Source organism: Didymosphaeria variabile (genome assembly GCF_027946475.1).
Source record: "Didymosphaeria variabile strain IMI 356815 chromosome Unknown scaffold_1, whole genome shotgun sequence".
Taxonomy (NCBI): Eukaryota; Fungi; Ascomycota; class Dothideomycetes; order Pleosporales; family Didymosphaeriaceae; genus Didymosphaeria; species Didymosphaeria variabile.
In genome coordinates this window covers 5,259,340-5,276,093 of record NW_026611620.1, presented here as the reverse complement: position 1 = coordinate 5,276,093, position 16,754 = coordinate 5,259,340, and the positions used below count along the sequence as shown (strand labels likewise).

Genomic DNA, 16,754 nt, shown 5'->3' with positions numbered 1-16,754 from the left:
CGCATCGATAGACCTCTTTATCAGTCTCGATGCCATGCGAAAGGAGTTGGATCCAAAATGGAGAATGCTGAGAATGATGAGTGCTTGCAAATGGCCAGTTTCCAAGACTCTCATATCCTGAGGCACGAGTTGGAACGCTTTTTGGTTGATTGACAGAATTTCCGTCAGCGCCAGACTTCCGATGGATGGAGGGATTTGTCGAGAGGCCAATGCGATTGCTGCCCACAAAACCGCATGGGAGCCTGACCCGGGTTCATATATTTTGACGGCTACAGTATGTTGAGAATAAAGATGCAGGGTGCGAAACAAGTCGGTCTTGTCGACAACGGGTATCCAGTTGTGGGTGAAAGAAAAACACTTCAAGGAGCTGAGATGCATACATAGGGAGGAGAAGTGATAGTGGCTTTGTTGTGGAGCTCAATGTATTGGATAGGTCTTCCGTTACGAGCGGCTTTGTGGTTTCAGGATTCTGTGTAGACGTGACTGGTACGCTCTGTGTCCGCTTTGGGGGGCTTTTCGCAGAGTAAGGACTTCTACCATCATCGTGCACACCTGCGCATGGGATGAAAGAATCAGTCTTCGTAGATTCGTCCTTTTTCTTCTCTCGTCTCTCTCTAGAGCGAGGATTGTCCGCCATAGCACTGGCCACCTCACTCTCGCCAACATATTGGCCCATGGGACTCTCTTCGACTTGGGAAACTGTGTCAATTTCCTTCGAGAGACTACAAACGGTCTTCTTGCCACCAGCTATATTGAGCAGCGCCCTGCAAGCACGTTTTTGGCGGGACGCAACCTCCGCATGCGTTCTATAGGGACGTTTCGATGGTGTGCTGAATTGACAAAGCTTTCCCTGTTTCTTGCATGTGCTACAGACTGGTGGGCCTCCGTCACACCTGATACGACATGCCCGGCAAGCGTCACAGACGGTTGAGGATCTCTTGCGTTTCTTTGTCCTATCATCGGATGGCTCGTATGATGCGACGGATGAGGATATGTTTGAGGCTGACAGATGCGCGGGTGACGTCATAACTGTAGCACATGTCAGTAGGCTTAGAGGGCGATGGATATCGAATCTGGAACTGATGCAAGAAGAAGGCAGCTACTCTTCAATAGGGAGCGCTACTGAAGTAGCCAGGTCACGAACCTACGCTGCTTGGCCCTATCGGAGTTTGGGGTCCGATCGGAGTTGGAAGCCCAACTAAATTTTCACTGTTACTATCGAACATGGTAAAGTGACTGTAATGTATTACTAGCTGACGCTTCACAACCAAAGATTGGGCAAATAAAGAGGAAAGGGGTATTGAAGGGTAATTACTGGTTACACTGGTACGATGCTGCCCTTCTTTCTGATCTCACCAAACAGAAATTGAGAAGCAGATAAGTTTTAGTTGAAAAGCCTCCTTCCTGGATATCGAAGATCGGATAATGGCCCCGAGGTGGGCAGAATTGAACATCGGATCAACTATGGGTCGGTCAACTATTGGATGACTTTTGTAAAAGATAGCCTAACACGTCTGTCATGACTAAGGAGGTGGCTTAGATCTGAGCGGACACTAGTTTTGTGGGCGGAGGAACTTCGGCTTATTTCACGTCAATGCACCGTCAAGTATTCCCAGCCAACCCAAGCTGCGCACTAGGCGTCTGGGAAAGGGAGTATTTGCTGTTTCCTGGATCTGCGTCGTCCCGGGTAAGTAAGCCAATCTCTTGTACGACCTTCGTGCTGGTATCGGCAAACTTCCAAAGAGCTTAAAGTCTCTTGATTTCACTCACTATCTTGTGTAGAATCCTCGAATCATATGTTCTACTATCTTTCCTGCTATATATTGCGATAATGGTCACCGAGGAAAGCACCAATGGGCGCACCAACGGTGGTGGAGTTGGGGATATTGCCCATGCTGTCGAGCCGGCTGCACAGGACTTTTCCTTCATGGACCTAGCCGCTAAAATCACGATTGTTCGGATGGGTCACGTCTACTACAAACATAAAGACGTTGAACGCGCTCAAAAATTCCTCGAAGCTTTTGGCCTCACGGAAACCAAACGCGCCGAGAACAAATTCTACTACCGAGGTTATGGCACCGAGCCGTTTGTATATTGTGCAGAGAAAGCCGACGAAGATGCATTTGGCGGCGTCGGTGTAATAGTAGAATCTATCAAAGACCTTGTCCTGGCGCGCAAGATTATACCCACAGCCTCACAGATATACGAACTCAAAGATACTCCCGGCGGCGGTCAGTGCGTTACTTTCACAGATCCCGTAGATGGATTTCCTTTCCATCTGGTGTATGGCCAAACTCCCATAGCTCCATCCGCCGATTACCCATTCCTGGAATTCAACTTTGTAGGTCGCAACCTGAAGAATGTCGAACGATTCAATGTGTTCGTTCATGCTAATGGAAAATAGCCAAACGTGAAACAACGCCATGCAGGCCAGTACCAAAGATTTCAGAAAGGACCTGCACCTGTTCACAAGCTGGGTCACTTCGGTATCTGCGTCACGAACTTTGAACAACAATATAAGTTCTACACCACAAAGTTCAACCTGAAGCCAAGCGACGTGAGTATTGGAGCGGATTCTCGTGATCCATCCCTTCAGTGACTGACTGCTGCGACAGCTGCTACACGACGAAGATGGAAACTTGATTACCGCATTCATGCATGTTGACCTTGGCGAGAAGCTAGTTGATCATCACTCGATGTTTCTCTTCCAAGGACCCAAGTTCCATGTTCATCACTCCTCGTTTGAAGTGCACGATTTCGATATACAGGTGCTTGGGCATGACTGGCTGCGCGACAAAGGCTACAAAAGTTGCTGGGGGGTGGGAAGACACATCATGGGCAGTCAGATTTTTGACTATTGGTCAGTAATGCCAGCAAGGACTGTGGCTTGGTTAACTTAAGTATGCCATTAGGTTTGACACTTCGAACTTCATCCTCGAGCATTACGTAGATGGTGATTTGGTCAACTGCCATACCAAGACAAACGTATCCAAGGCTTCGCCTGATGGACTTCACATATGGGGTAAGTTTGGCTCGCGCGGAGTAAAATTGTCTTACTAAATGTTCGCGAAGGACCTGACCTCCCGCCCGACTTCATGCAATAGAATCAGGTCACCAACGTTGGTATCTAGTATAGAAATGCGCATTGCATTGAGCGGGATTCACGATCCCAAGGATTTGATATCCTGGGACGGCATCAGATCTTGGGGTACATTATCGTTGTAACGAACACTTTTGAGTGGGAATTTATTTATTTCTGAAAATTGCTGCACCTGGTCATCATTGAGCTTTAGAAGGTCGCTGGAATGTTCTGATTGCATTTTCTGCAGGCTATATTCCGGTATATTGTTGTGTTGTGTAATAATAATCTGCCATGTTGGATCTGATTTCCCATACTGTTCCGATCCAACCACTCTGTGTCTACACCCATGCCCACCTAAATCACAAATTTGAGATTTCAAACTCGTTGCGGTTTTACCTATCACCTGATGTTCAAAATTGCTCCGAACAATCTCTGGACCAAGTTATCCCGCGGCCCCCGCCCCGCGCCCCGCATGAGTACTCCGTGAGGAATAGTAAGCATTTTCCATACTATTCATAAACCGTCATTGCCCGTGCAGTCCAACGCACCAATTATCCTCATTAGTAAACTATGTCTGGACCAAGTTTCTTTGTAATTGCTCGTGTAGTTGGCTCGTCAGGAGCTTTCGCAAAGGTGTGTTCTCCCGATTTCTCACCTTGCATAATGCTGACATGGTGATGCAATAAAGTGGACCGAGCGCCTGGTTCCTCTGTGTGAGGTATCCGCGACAGAGGATCACAGTATTTCGTACTACTGGGGTCAGGATCTAGACGGAGAACCAGATACGCTGTGGGGCCTCGAGGGCTACTCTCACGCTGTAGGGTTCTTCCTCGGCCACCCAGCCTCTGAGATCTTCAAACAAGAGATGGCAAAGGTCGACGGCGATAAATTGCTAAAACATGAACAAGGCCTTAGCAGCCGAGATTATGATCTTCGTCATTATGATCAGGTGGGCGGATGGTTGACCAAGAGTGAGGATACTGAAAAGTACTCAAAGGATTCGCACGTCGCCGTGTTGCATGTCTGGACACGAGAAGCCGGGCAGCGAGAGACCCTGATAGCGGCGTTGAGGACTCTTGCGGATAAGACCAAAACAGAGACTACACATTTGAATATCCAGAGTTGTCTGGTGTTGAAGGAGTGCAGAGACAGGGAGATGGTGACGCTATGGATAAGGTCAGTCCCAATCTGACAGGGTCAATCTTTACGAGACCGATCCTAACATAACACAAATTGACTTAGGACACGACAAAAGTGTGACTTCGAAGCTTACCAGGCATCTGAACCATACCAGAAGGTATTCGGTGACTTGAGAGATACTATCGTGCGTTCTGAACTACATCAATCGCAAGCGTTCAATGGGCACATTGAGCAGGTACCGAAAAACAAGGGATGATTGCCGACCACATTATCTACGATAGTGAAATTCGTTGGATTGGCCTCAATACCTAGTGTATTCTACCTTACCCATAGACAAGTATGCATTGAACTGCAACACAATATCGAAGCGCGGACCTGATCAAACACAGCTTGTCATAGAGACCTAAGTTTTGACTCTGTATACGTGAGCCCTCGTATTACAGGACGTGCGAAGCACATTAGTCGATGTTTCAAATTACTGTGGACACAGATGCAATCACGACAGAAACAGTTGGGGTAATCCTTGACGGAGCATTGCATTTAGATCGGATGGCCCTCTATATTCGGCGACTCTAAAACTCAATCATCATCTGTGATATATGATAACTTCGGGGCGTATATCGGCGCGTATATCGGCGGGCATTCGAGATAGTCCGAAATCGTTGCGGGAGGTCTCTACGCTAGCAGCAATAGCGTTGCCTACAAAAATGTCCCAAGCTACGTAGCCGAGCCAATCATGTTGCAGACTAGTCTAATGACGCAGAACAGTACCGTCTTGTCAACAGTACGAAATAGTGAAAGCCCTTGAGTTCCCACCGCGACGATATCACAGTCTCACTGCATCCACATTGAATTTGATCAGACCTAGGGCAACACATCTGTCCACACACGAATACGCACAGACACACACGCTAGAATGTTGCCAAATTGGACCCATCTGATTCGCTTCGTGGCCGAAGAGGACGGCCAGGTGCACCTCGGTCAGATCGACGCCAACGAGCATCCAGACGTTGGCCTGTCGGCGTTTGAGGGCAAGAAGATAAAGGCAAAATTGGTCTTAGGGTCTATCTACGATGGCGTCGTAGTAGAACGCGTGATGCACGTTAAATATGTTAGAACCCCGTTCACCTGTTCCAGAATGCACAGTAGCTGACATGAACACATAGCTCCTCTCTCCCGTCTCGACAGCGGACGTTCCCATCATTCGCTGCATGGGGCTCAACTACAAGGACCACGCGAGGGAAGCGAACATGGACATCCCGAAAGACCCAGTACTATTCATCAAGCCAAGGACTGCGATCAATGGACCTTGGCCAGCAAAAATCAATGTGCCCAAATTCGTTCAAGACGGCTCGAGCGATTACGAAGCCGAGTTGACTTTCATCATCTCGAAAGATGGGAGAGATATTAAGAAGGAGGACGCGTTGGACTACGTTCTGGGATACACGTGTGGCAACGACGTCAGCGCGCGTATTCAGCAATTCAAGAACAGTCAGGTGAGCGAAAGCAAGCCCCAGTATATGTTACGCAAGGCTGACCAAGATCACAGTGGTGCTTTTCAAAAGGTGACGAGTCTCAACGGTCTAGTCCAAGTATGCGACACTAACAGGAGCATTTAGGACTCGATGGATCAGCGCCCATCGGGCCAGTGTTGGTTGCCAGCTCTGTCATCAATCCACTCGCACTGGATATCAAAGCCATCCACAACAAAAACGTCGTTCAAGACTCCAACACACGAGAGATGATCTTCGACATTGCCACTGTTGTGTCGTTCCTATCCCAAGGAACCACGCTTGAGAGGGGAACAGTCGTCATGACAGGAACTGGGCCAGGCATTGGTTTTATGCGAGACCCGAGGGTTGTTCTGAAGGATGGAGATGATATGAGAGTCTATGTAGAGAAGATAGGAACCCTGATCAACGAGGTACACTACGAAATATAGTAATTAGTTCTGTAATGGCTTGGAACTTGCCAAAAACAAGGACACGTTGGAAGGCGCATCTGACCGGGTAGTGCCTGACATTTCTGATCATGGTGTTTTTTCCGAAAATCAGCCTTCTCACCACGGACTATTAGAGTTGGGTCTTGGGATTGGGTCTCCGTTCCGACATCGTCTATGCGGGACCAAAACATCATGTTATACAGCGAACGTTCCGGGCTATAAAAGGCGATTGATGGCCATGAATCTTTTTCACAGACTATGAATTGCTATATGTTCTACGGAGCTGTGCCCGCAATCAACTTCATCTCTACGATATGCCATGGCACCACGAAAACAGAATAGTATTCTTGGAGAGCTTCAATGCAGTTTTTGAAGCCCGGACGCTTCTCAAAGTCTTCGTGATGTGCCTGATTATACGTAAGCCAGGGTTTCGCAACAAAGCCCAATGGAAGTGCTCACATGGACGGACTTCCAATTGATCAGCAGCAGCTGGTCCTGTGGATTTTCGATCAGAGGACTGATGAAGTGGCCATCTGCTCCAGGCTCGTCGCGCAGGATAGGATCCACCACCTTGGCAAACTGCTCGTAGTAGCCGTGGACGCCGCCCTCGACAACTTTGGTGAGAGCAACCTCGAGGGCGGGAGAGGAGAGAATGCTGCGGAGATGTTCCACTGAGCTGCAAGCCGATTGGTCAAGCAATGCATGCTGCTGCCATTGGACCTTACGGCCGTTGAGCGCGGGCTGCACTAGCTTGTGGAAGTCTCGATACGCTGTGCCCGTGAAGAATGCATGACTGGATGCAAGATCTTTCCACAGGATCAGGTATACCAGCGTATAGCGGTCTTCGAACTTCTTGCCCATCCAAAGCGCCTTGCAATCCAGGAGCCCTGTGACAGTGTTAGCAAGAATGACATTCATGATGGGCTGCGAGCTGGGTACTTTTCCAGGGTGCCGAGTGCAGGGGTAAGGTCAGCGAGGACCTCGTCCAGAGCAGGCCCCGGACGGTGGGGGACGACTAGCAGCTGGAGAGCGAGCGGCGAAGTCATTTCGGTTTGGCCAAAGAGCACTGCTTATGTTCCTCACAAGCAATCCAATATGGCAACTTTAACATGCGAGGCATTTGCCCAAGCGATGATCCCTGCCGCTGGCATCCCGTCCATACGTACGCGAGTGTGGATCGCGCGGAGCATACACAGTACGTATCAGACGAGTCATTATAAGTTCAGCATGCATACCTATCCGGAGTTGACCCGAAGTCTGTCCGCACCGCGCTTAACCCTAACCCTAATCGCACATAGCGGCTTCGACAATGCTTAGCAACCCGCCAGGACGCCACAGACGACAAACGGCAGGCCAGCGACTGGCTTCCCCCGCACCCCCGCAATCTTATGCACGCTGGCGGGGCATGTCGACAGGGGCCGCCGCACGACCTCGGGACCCCTGTGTGCCCTGTACCCTAGGCGAGGCGATGCTCTCCGCGGATAGCCAAAAATTGTATTCACCACGACCCTGTGCTCGAGCTTCCATCACCACCGCCCGACACTGTTTGCCTTTTCATCGCCATGAGCGACTCCACAACGGACCCGGCCCGCTTCTCCAAGATCGCTTGTCATGTCTGTCGGAGGTGCGTGGCTGGCTCCCCCGCATGAGGCCTTCGAACCATGCGCATACCGCTAACGTCGTGCTCGCAGGAGGAAAATCAAATGGTATGTCCCAATGCTGCTCGATGCACGCGCCCAGGCTGACTGTATTAAGTGGCCGCGAATTGCCGTGCTGCCACATATGTAAAGAGTCAAACCAGTCCTGCGCGTATCCTGGAGGCCCAGCCAAACCCGGCCCAAAGATTGGTACCACATCCTTCCCTGCTATGCGAGAGGGCGAGACACTGAGTATATTTCTCTAGGAACCCGCCAACGAGCCCGCAAGCGCGCGCGCCAGAGCTACGATGAAGGCTCTCCGCCTGGGCAATCGTGGCTTGTCGACTTCGGCGACCACGCCCGACCCTCGAATCGCCCCATGTCACTACCAGAAATTCCTACCGCTAATACCCAGCTGAACCGTCCTCCTCAGCAAACCCCACCCTCTCCCGTTTCTGGCAGGGAGGGCTATGGTGGCAGGACTGAAGCACCCATGTTTCCAGACAGTCCCGATGCTTGCAGCCCCCCTTCGCAATCCGTCAATATCGAAAGTTTGTACTTCATAGTGCATCCCTCGCACGACCCGTGTACGCCGACGACGGACAAAGGCTCGCTCAATTCTCCACATGAACTGGCCTCGGCTGGACAGCCCATGATAGTTTCCAGGGCTTGTGCAGCTGTTTCAATCACATCAGAATCGCTAGATCAATTGTATGTAACGTACTCTACTCTCTCATTCCTCACGTCATCTCCTACTGCCTGTTCTACCTCAGCCAGAGCTGAGCAATTATTTCTCCAATCTAGACGTGATTTTTGATAACTTTACCTCATTCACGCTCTTTCAGCCGCAGACGTTCAAAGCGCGCCTCCACAGATGTACTTCCTTCAATCTGGTCACAGCTCTGCTCGCAGCAATGATGAGCTTCGGCGTTCGATTCGCCGCTCATGACGTCGAACTTGGGGAAGCTGTCAAACAATATGTGGGTGCTGAACAGTATGGTGATCTGGCTCTGCAGTACATTGAGGAGGCATTCCGCGAGTGTGGAGATGATGCTCCCCCGTTGGTCCTGCTCCAAGCTCTTGTCCTGGTGACGCATCAAATGCTAACGCGGGGCGTGCGTGGACGTGCGTGGAGGCACCTTGGTACCTGCGTCCGCGTCGCATACGAATTAAACCTTCACTTATTAGACTCGCAAGGGACCAGCACTGATCAAGCAGAGGATGCAGCGCAGTGGTGCCATAAGGAGGAGCGCAGACGCACTTGGTGGGCTATCTGGGAGATGGACACATTCGCAAGTACGATAAGGCGGTGTCCTACAGCTGTAGACTGGTCCCAGAACGAGACCTACCTACCGGTCGAAGACGAGCACTGGTTCGAAGGCAAAGCACATCCCAGTTGCTTTTTGGAGTTGGAGCTCACCAATCGCTGGAAAGTGTTGCTCCACTGTGGCAACAACTCTCCCAAAGCTTGGTTCATCGTGGTCAATTCTCTGATGAAAGAAGCACAGGCAATCTCGAGCCCGAGAGGAATCTACCATTCCTCAAATCTCGAACGCAGTGCTCGGACAACTCAATCCAACGGCCACGAGAAGAACATGAATCGCCCCAGGAGGGGTAGCGGCGACCAGCTTTCCACCATCTACAACTCGCTTCGATGTTTCAGTTTGGCACTGCCATTGCATTTGAAGTACCGCAATCAGTATCTTGGGTTCCAGACGAAGGCTCCAGGATCGATCAAATCCCCACGCCATCTTCATAGTGCTATCTACAGCATACATCTCATGACTCAACTTACGAGGTTCATGATTCACCACTATAGAGTCTTCGGAGGTACTGGCCGCTCGGCTCTTGTCCGGAAAGATGTGACCGCCAAGGCCAGTCCTGCCAGGAATGACACGTCTGGTGACACCAATGCTAGCCATGACACAATGGCCATCGATGGATATTTTGAGGCGGCCGACAACATTCTGAACATAGTCGATCGCAGCTCTGATGAGCACTACCGGTACATGAACCCATTCCTTGCGAGCACAGTCTGGCTCGCCGCTGCCGTTCAGCTAGTCCGGAAAGAATTCGGTTCCGCATCAACAAATAAAACGCTTGCCAAATCCAAGTACGAGGTCTTGTTTCTGATGTACAATCAATATGTCCGTTATTGGAACATTTCGACTGCTTTGGGACAGAACCTCGACGCTCTCGAGCACCAACTTGGACGCTTCCATGAGTCTCAGCAGGCAGGAGGTGGAGGTGGCTTAGCCAATAATACAGGGCGCATCCCAAGCGAACAACGGAAGCAAAGCGTACAAAATGGAAGTGTCGAAAAGCATTGGGTTGGGGACCATCGCAACGCAGAGACCGATCGCAGAAGCTCGGTCGTGAATAATGGTAGGATTCCTCAGCACTTAGTGCACGACACGGAGCCAATAGTAGCTAAACTGTACCTAGACGATCACACGATTAGTCCGCAGAATACGAATGGCGGCGAGCTTCTGTCCAGCACGAACAACTATCCTTCCGGTGCTATTCCACAAAACGGCACGCAAGGCTACCCGCCTCCATCTGAAACTCTTGTCGATCCCTTGAATGTAGATCCCAGCGCGCCTCAAGATGGCTTAAACTTCTCCAACATTGGAATTAAGGACTCACTATCCATGATGGCACCTCAAACTCAAGATGTGCTTGATCTGGATGGCTATTCATTCGATTTCGGGATTGGAGATAGCAGTACAATGCTATCTTCCTATCTAAACGAATTACTGAGTGGTTCATACCCTGGTTGAAGATTATCTCCAACCTACCCTTTATACTTTTCTGGTTATTGCTACATCGCTAGCTTGATCAATCACGAACGAATACGTCGACTAAATGGTGTCACTGCGACTTTGATTGTCGCAACTGTATGTTACTTGATGTATTGGTCGAAGTAGTAACTCATTAATGTATAACATGTACCTTGAACTCCCAGTCTTTACATATCATGTCGACACAGTCTTTGCTATGTCTCCCTTTGTCAACCCTAGCAAGCTTCTCATGACTTTAGTGAGGTGGCCGGCGCACTCATCCACGTCGCCGTAGGCCTTCTGGCTTCGCCATGCCACAAATCTGTCCGGTCTTATCAAGATGGCGCCGCTCTCTTCAACGCCTCGGACCTTCTCCCATTCGAAATAGACGTCTTCCCATTCCTGTCGGAAACCGATCGAGTAGGCGACAATTGGGACCCTTAGCGTCCGGCTCACCTCGCCTACGGCAGGTTTCCAGGCATCGCCTCCAATTCCGGTAAGGAGGGTGAAGCCGCCATGGCCTGCAAGGTCGATCGTCGAGATGGGAGCGGAGGGTGCCGCTGTGTTGAGCCAGGCGTGTGGAAGCCGGCACCCAGGATACGTGTTGCGATGGAGATACAGGACCGGATCAGAAGCAGTCAGGGCGTCGGGTCGATATTTTTCAGTCTCATCAGCTGAGTATACAGCTGGTCCTGTGTACCGCTGACCCATTTCGATGCCGAGTCCGTGAAATTCGTGACAGCTGTGGCGCACCGCGCTCTGGAACGCCACACGCCTCTCGCGACCAGCAGGCGACGATGACGACAACTCTGCAAACATCTTCTTGCACTCTTCCCTGTCTTCGGGCAAAATTCCTAGAGAGCTCCACACGTTGAAATGTTCGCGGAACGCGGTGTTGGCTCGTGTGATGATGCCTAGACCTACCGGCTGGCGTTCGACGCTGTAAGATGATAGGAGAGATGGTCCAGCGAGGCCTTTGTGGACATAGGCGACTTTCCAGGCCAGATTGAACGCATCTTGGATACACGTATTTGAGCCCAGACCATTGAACGGCGGGTGGCGGTGCACAGCATCACCCAGGCAAAACCTTAGTTTCCATTAGCTTGGATTTTCCTCACCAGGGATCCATGAACATACACGTTGCCTCGAGAGTATTGCTCTGCCACTGTCTCGTTGATGTACCACCGGGATACACCCAGGATTTCGGCAGGTATCGAGTCATCACCGATGAACTCCTTCACCCGTTGCAAGAGCTCCTCGTTGGAAGGCCTGACCTTCAGTTCCATCCCAGCCTTTGGGAACATGATGAACATCCATTCATGCCATGGTTTAACCATACGCACGATGCCTATCCAGCCAAAGTCGGGGTTGTCGTGGCCCGGCTGCATGATCCAATGCAGATTGCCTTTCCGATTTTCAACCAGACGTGTGAGATCTGCCTTGACGAGTACGTTAAGGGCAAGGCCTTGCCCCGGCTTGACGCGGAGAGGAAGATCGATTTGCTCAACCACACGACTTCTCGCGCCATCCGCTCCGAAGAGAAATTTCGAACGAATTTGGTAAGTCTGGCCTGTCAGGTCGTCTTGCACCGTTGTAGTGGTGGGTCCAGAGTCGGTCGAATCTCGTTGCAACGAAAGGAACGTGGTGTTCCACCGGCATTTGAAGCCATTGAGCGTTGCGTACCGTATTAGAAGAGGTTCCAATAGAGTTTGCGGAAGGTCGGAGGGTACGCAAGGGCTTGCAGTTTCGTAGTCGCCCTTGTAAAGTCAGAAGGCGGCTTAACGATGACACAGTCTAAGTTGGTAGCCACCTTTCGCAAAGGATCATTGCCCCACGAGTAGACACGGGCGTATTCCTCGCCTGCCATGCTGTGACACCATCGCGTGTGCATCATACAATCACCCTTTGTGGCAACTTTGTTGCATTCCCCGTCAAGTCCGATGTCTCTTAGGCACTCTAGCGTACATTCTCAGCAGGACATTATGCGTTCGTGCGACGATACTGTACCTAATGCTGCCATACTGGTGATGTGTGCACGCGGAGTATCTGCACTGCTCGATGCCGAACTGATCATAATACCTGTCAAGCCTGGCCATGGATTAGTCGCAACATTGGTCAAGCTTTAGTGTAATGATTCTCTTGCCGTGGGAAGCGAGAAAACACGCCAATGACGCGCCCGCCGGACCAGCCCCAACGATCAAAACATCAGTCTCGACCTCCGCAGTGGGTGCACCGTTAGGCCCAGCACCATCATGGAAACCGTTCACCTTGCCATCGTTTTCGGCCACTACTGGTGCGCTAAGCGCTGAAGCATCGGTAGTCGCCATTTGTGTGAGAAGAGAATTATTTTGTCGTGCCTGTAAAGGTGCGGGAGTGAGGACAAATGATCGAGAAGATATTCGCTATCCGCACCAGGCACATGCGGGAGAAAGATACCGTGTATGAGCTAGTGGGTACATTAGTGTAGCTGCGAGAGAACCGCACTAACTGCATGGGAAAAGTGCTGCCCCGAAGATAGCCCGCATCGCCCACAGCGCGTACGCACATGACGTTGAAGTTGCCAAATGAACTCACGCCATCTTGTGTTCACCCATAATTTCAGGAGTTTTGGGTCTAGTAGTTTGATCTTTTGGTGGTGTCCTAGGCTGGACATCGTTCGATTCCGGATCAATTAAGTCATGGATCAGGGGCTCCGCTGCGGACGGCGATCGTACCTGGTTTCAATCTGTTGAGATCTCAACATCTCATAGGCGGCACAAATGAGCTCAGAGTGACTGCAGCATCACTGCTAACACACTCTCACTTTGAGGCGATGGAGCCAAAGATATGCTGAAATAATCTGAGCGAAAACCATAGTAATTGTTCATAGACCAATAAGCATGTCCATCTTAAGTCCAGACGACTATACGTGAACATGGTGGCTAATAAGCTTCTTTGGAATTATACCATATATCTTGCTGTGGAAGCTATTGAACATATGTGGCGGTTTTGCTGAATCAGAGCTGACGTGTTGCTTGCATTCGCGTGGGTTTTGCCCTTGCGCTCATTATCTGCCTCTCACTGGTACATAATTCGTATGGATGCAACAAGATTTAGATTGTGCAGTATTTATCTTGGGATGCTGCAAATTGCGTGTATACCACCATTTAACACGCTGCGTAACCACCGTCCACTGTCCAGTGTGCTGAGATACAGTAAGCATGGTACTGATGCTCATGTGGGTGTACCTACCTCCGGTAACGTATGAAGCGTCGTCACTGAGCAAGAAGCACAATACTTTAGCGACTTCTTCTGCTTTACCCATGCGCTTCATCAGAGTATCCGCACTGACAGTCGTAGAGTTGAAAATCCCCTTTGCCTCACCGTCTCGGAAGATTTGGGTGTCGATAGGCCCTCTACAACGTGTCTGTGTGAGATTTCAGTGCACCTAGGGTTTTACTAGACTCACGGTAATAAAGCATTGATTCTCACGCCTTTCGTTCCATACTCACCTGCCGCTGACTCCGTTAAGCCAATAACTCCGAACTTACTCGAAGCGTAGGCGCCGTTATGCGGAAATCCACGAAGACCGGACGTGCTAGAGATGTTTACAATTGCACCACCAGGTTTCGCAATGTATTTCAATTCCTCGCGCATGCAATTCATGACTCCGGTTAGGTTAATGGCAATCGTACGGTCCCAGTCGCTTTGTACCTGGATTGCTATTAGTGGGTCATTCTGCAGCGGCCTTGTGATGCTCACAATGGTCTCCATGACCGTGTCCCCAGTTCCACCCGCAACGCCAGCAACGTTCGCAGCGCCATCAAGCCGCTTGAATTTCTCAAAGCATGCTTTCATCCACGATTCTACTTCTTGTGGCTTGCTTACATCCACCTTTTCCAGGATGATCTCAGCTAGGTATTGACGACCTTTCCTCGGTTAGCTCTAGCCCAGGAATCTTCTGTGCACCGCAACCGTTACATAATTCTTTCGTCTCTTCCAAACCAGCTGTGTTCACGTCGCTGAGGGCGAGCCCAGAGGCACCAAGCTCGGCTAGTCTGACGGCTGTAGCTCTGCCAATACCAGATCCGGCTCCGGTGACTGCAAATACTTTTCCGTTCATCTTGACCGGTCAGTGCTTTCGTTGCTTCTTCGATTACGGAGTTTTCATAGATTACATTCATTCTACGATAGAGAGTATCCTCAAATACCCCTCTGGAAACGGAGCCGCCGATATTGGAAAGCTCGCGTTCTACACCGGCGGGCTCGGCGGGCATCCGGACTGACTTCGGGAACACTCCCGCACACACTTGTGGCTTACCCCATATTCCATCTTCGCACGACTGACTAGCTCAAAGTGCTCTTTGACGTATAACAATTCCGCTCGAATTATATGATACGGTAGTCCACACGTCGAAATCTGACAGCCACGTGGTCACCATCCCATTCTATACTCCTTCTCGTCTCGTTCAATATGTCGCAAACCGAACAAATCGTTCAATCTCTCCAGAAGCGTCTGCAGGTTCTTGAGGATAAAGAGGCTCTCTGTTCGCTTTTGAACGAATACTGTAACATTGCCGACGCGCACGACTGGGTAGGCTACGCCAACACCTACACGGACGATGCCATCATGACTTTCGAAGAGTGGGGCGACACACACGGGAAAGAGGCCATCGCGAAGGCAGCTTCGGCCGAGGAACGGTTCGAAGGACTGCAGCACTCCATGACCAACATGCAATTCAATGTTGATGGCTCCGACTCCGCTACGGGGACGGCGTATCTCTGGTTCTGCGCCACACCCGCCGTGAAGCAGCCTGAGGTGCACTACGCGTTTGGCGGTCCATACAAGTTCGAATTCAAGCGGACGAGTCAGGGATGGAAGATCTCCAGGATGCATTTGAAGAAGATTTGGGCGCAGGGCAAGGACACTGAGCGTGTTTTCACGGCAGCCTGAGCAAGTACGCGTGCATGTAGAAATGGCAGATGCTTATGTGCTATCGGTGTACATGGATTAAGGATTGAAAGCTAAAATCTCATGGTCCCACGGAAACCCTGTTTGGATCGTGAAAGCGCTAGTAGCCTTTGCAACGACTTTGATTCTTAGAAAGAAGGAAGTTCTCCTGCAACATATACTGTATAGCATGAAGTACACCATGATTTCGCAAACAATGGTGCTTTAGATAGCGCCAGCAATTGCTCCGAAGTTCCTGCGTTGTAAAGTATGTCACCCCCATATATGGAGTCAACGAGTCTAGCGCTAGCATTGGTGGTTTCGTGATCGGTATTCATCAGTGTACTAATAAGCGGACCCGCGAGATGACGCTTCCTCATTCAATCAATCAACATCTTGTAAGGACACAATTCATTTGTCACCACTTACGTCTGCAATTGCATCCACCCATCGTATCTATGGATACCGCCCTTATTCTATCCGAACAATGAGAGCCTACAAAATCGTTGAATGGGGTCAGCCTGCCCAGTACGTGGAAGTGCCCAAGCCCGCACCTGGTCATGGGGAGATCCTCGTCAGAATGAAGGGTGTCGGACTGTGCCATTCGGACCTCGACATGATGGATTCGGCGCCTGGTTCGGAGCCATACGCTGCGTCTACTCCCAGCAATTACATACTTGGGCACGAAAATGCGGGAACAGTCGAAGAGCTTGGAGATAGAGTCATCGATTTAAAAATAGGCGAAGGTGTTGTTGTCCATCATATGCGCCATTGTGGGGTGTGTGACTACTGCATTAGCGGAGCGGAGCAACATTGCGAGGCATTCAAAAGAGGGAGTATAAATATGACGCGTGGGTGCGGAATCGATGGGGGTTTGGCCGAATTCATGGTCGTGCCTCGTGCAGAGGTCGTCTCAATTGGAGACAGTGACCCAGTTCTGTACGCCCCTCTCACGGATGCAGGAGTTACAGCATACCATGCCATGCAAACGTTTGTGCATAGGGTAAAGCCTAACTCGACTGTTGGCCTCATTGGAATCGGCGGACTGGGTGCCTACGGCGTACAATTCTTAAAGATCATGACAACAGCTAGAATATTGGCCTTTGACATTTCTGATAGGCGCTTGAGCCTTGCGAAAGAGCTCGGGGCAGCTGAAGTCGTTCGATCGGATACGAACGCCTTTGAACAGGTCATGGATCTGACAAAGGGAAGAGGCATTGATTTTATCATTGACTTTGTTGGG

The 16,754-nt window shown here is 50.4% G+C and overlaps 7 protein-coding genes across 7 annotated transcripts; 4 read left to right on the top strand and 3 right to left on the bottom strand.

The window, feature by feature from the left end:
- Positions 1–1,831: 1,831 nt before the first annotated feature.
- N0V89_001691 (uncharacterized protein) lies at positions 1,832–2,599 on the top strand (the record flags this gene model as incomplete). The annotated part of the gene is made up of 2 exons (XM_056210502.1): positions 1,832–2,383; positions 2,405–2,599. 2 exons carry the CDS (start codon positions 1,832–1,834, stop codon positions 2,597–2,599), a joined length of 747 nt encoding a protein of 248 aa, XP_056077324.1.
- A 2,761-nt stretch (positions 2,600–5,360) lies between these two features.
- On the top strand, positions 5,361–5,841 carry N0V89_001690 (uncharacterized protein; the record flags this gene model as incomplete). Its single annotated transcript, XM_056210501.1, has 2 exons — positions 5,361–5,367; positions 5,411–5,841. 2 exons carry the CDS (start codon positions 5,361–5,363, stop codon positions 5,839–5,841), a joined length of 438 nt encoding a protein of 145 aa, XP_056077323.1.
- A 734-nt stretch (positions 5,842–6,575) lies between these two features.
- Positions 6,576–7,082, bottom strand: N0V89_001689 (uncharacterized protein; the record flags this gene model as incomplete). Its single annotated transcript, XM_056210500.1, has 2 exons — positions 6,576–7,034; positions 7,077–7,082. 2 exons carry the CDS (start codon positions 7,080–7,082, stop codon positions 6,576–6,578), a joined length of 465 nt encoding a protein of 154 aa, XP_056077322.1.
- Positions 7,083–8,779: 1,697 nt separating this feature from the next.
- N0V89_001688 (uncharacterized protein) lies at positions 8,780–10,581 on the top strand (the record flags this gene model as incomplete). The annotated part of the gene is given in 2 exon segments (XM_056210499.1): positions 8,780–8,785; positions 8,797–10,581. 2 exon segments carry the CDS (start codon positions 8,780–8,782, stop codon positions 10,579–10,581), a joined length of 1,791 nt encoding a protein of 596 aa, XP_056077321.1.
- A 195-nt stretch (positions 10,582–10,776) lies between these two features.
- N0V89_001687 (uncharacterized protein) lies at positions 10,777–11,292 on the bottom strand (the record flags this gene model as incomplete). The annotated part of the gene is given in 2 exon segments (XM_056210498.1): positions 10,777–11,273; positions 11,289–11,292. The coding sequence occupies 2 exon segments, from the start codon at positions 11,290–11,292 to the stop codon at positions 10,777–10,779; spliced, it is 501 nt and encodes a 166-aa protein (XP_056077320.1).
- Positions 11,293–11,669: 377 nt separating this feature from the next.
- N0V89_001686 (uncharacterized protein) lies at positions 11,670–12,461 on the bottom strand (the record flags this gene model as incomplete). The annotated part of the gene is made up of 2 exons (XM_056210497.1): positions 11,670–12,318; positions 12,457–12,461. 2 exons carry the CDS (start codon positions 12,459–12,461, stop codon positions 11,670–11,672), a joined length of 654 nt encoding a protein of 217 aa, XP_056077319.1.
- Positions 12,462–15,034: 2,573 nt separating this feature from the next.
- N0V89_001685 (uncharacterized protein) lies at positions 15,035–15,514 on the top strand (the record flags this gene model as incomplete). Its single annotated transcript, XM_056210496.1, has 1 exon — positions 15,035–15,514. The coding sequence occupies one exon, from the start codon at positions 15,035–15,037 to the stop codon at positions 15,512–15,514; it is 480 nt and encodes a 159-aa protein (XP_056077318.1).
- Between the last annotated feature and the right edge of the window lie 1,240 nt (positions 15,515–16,754).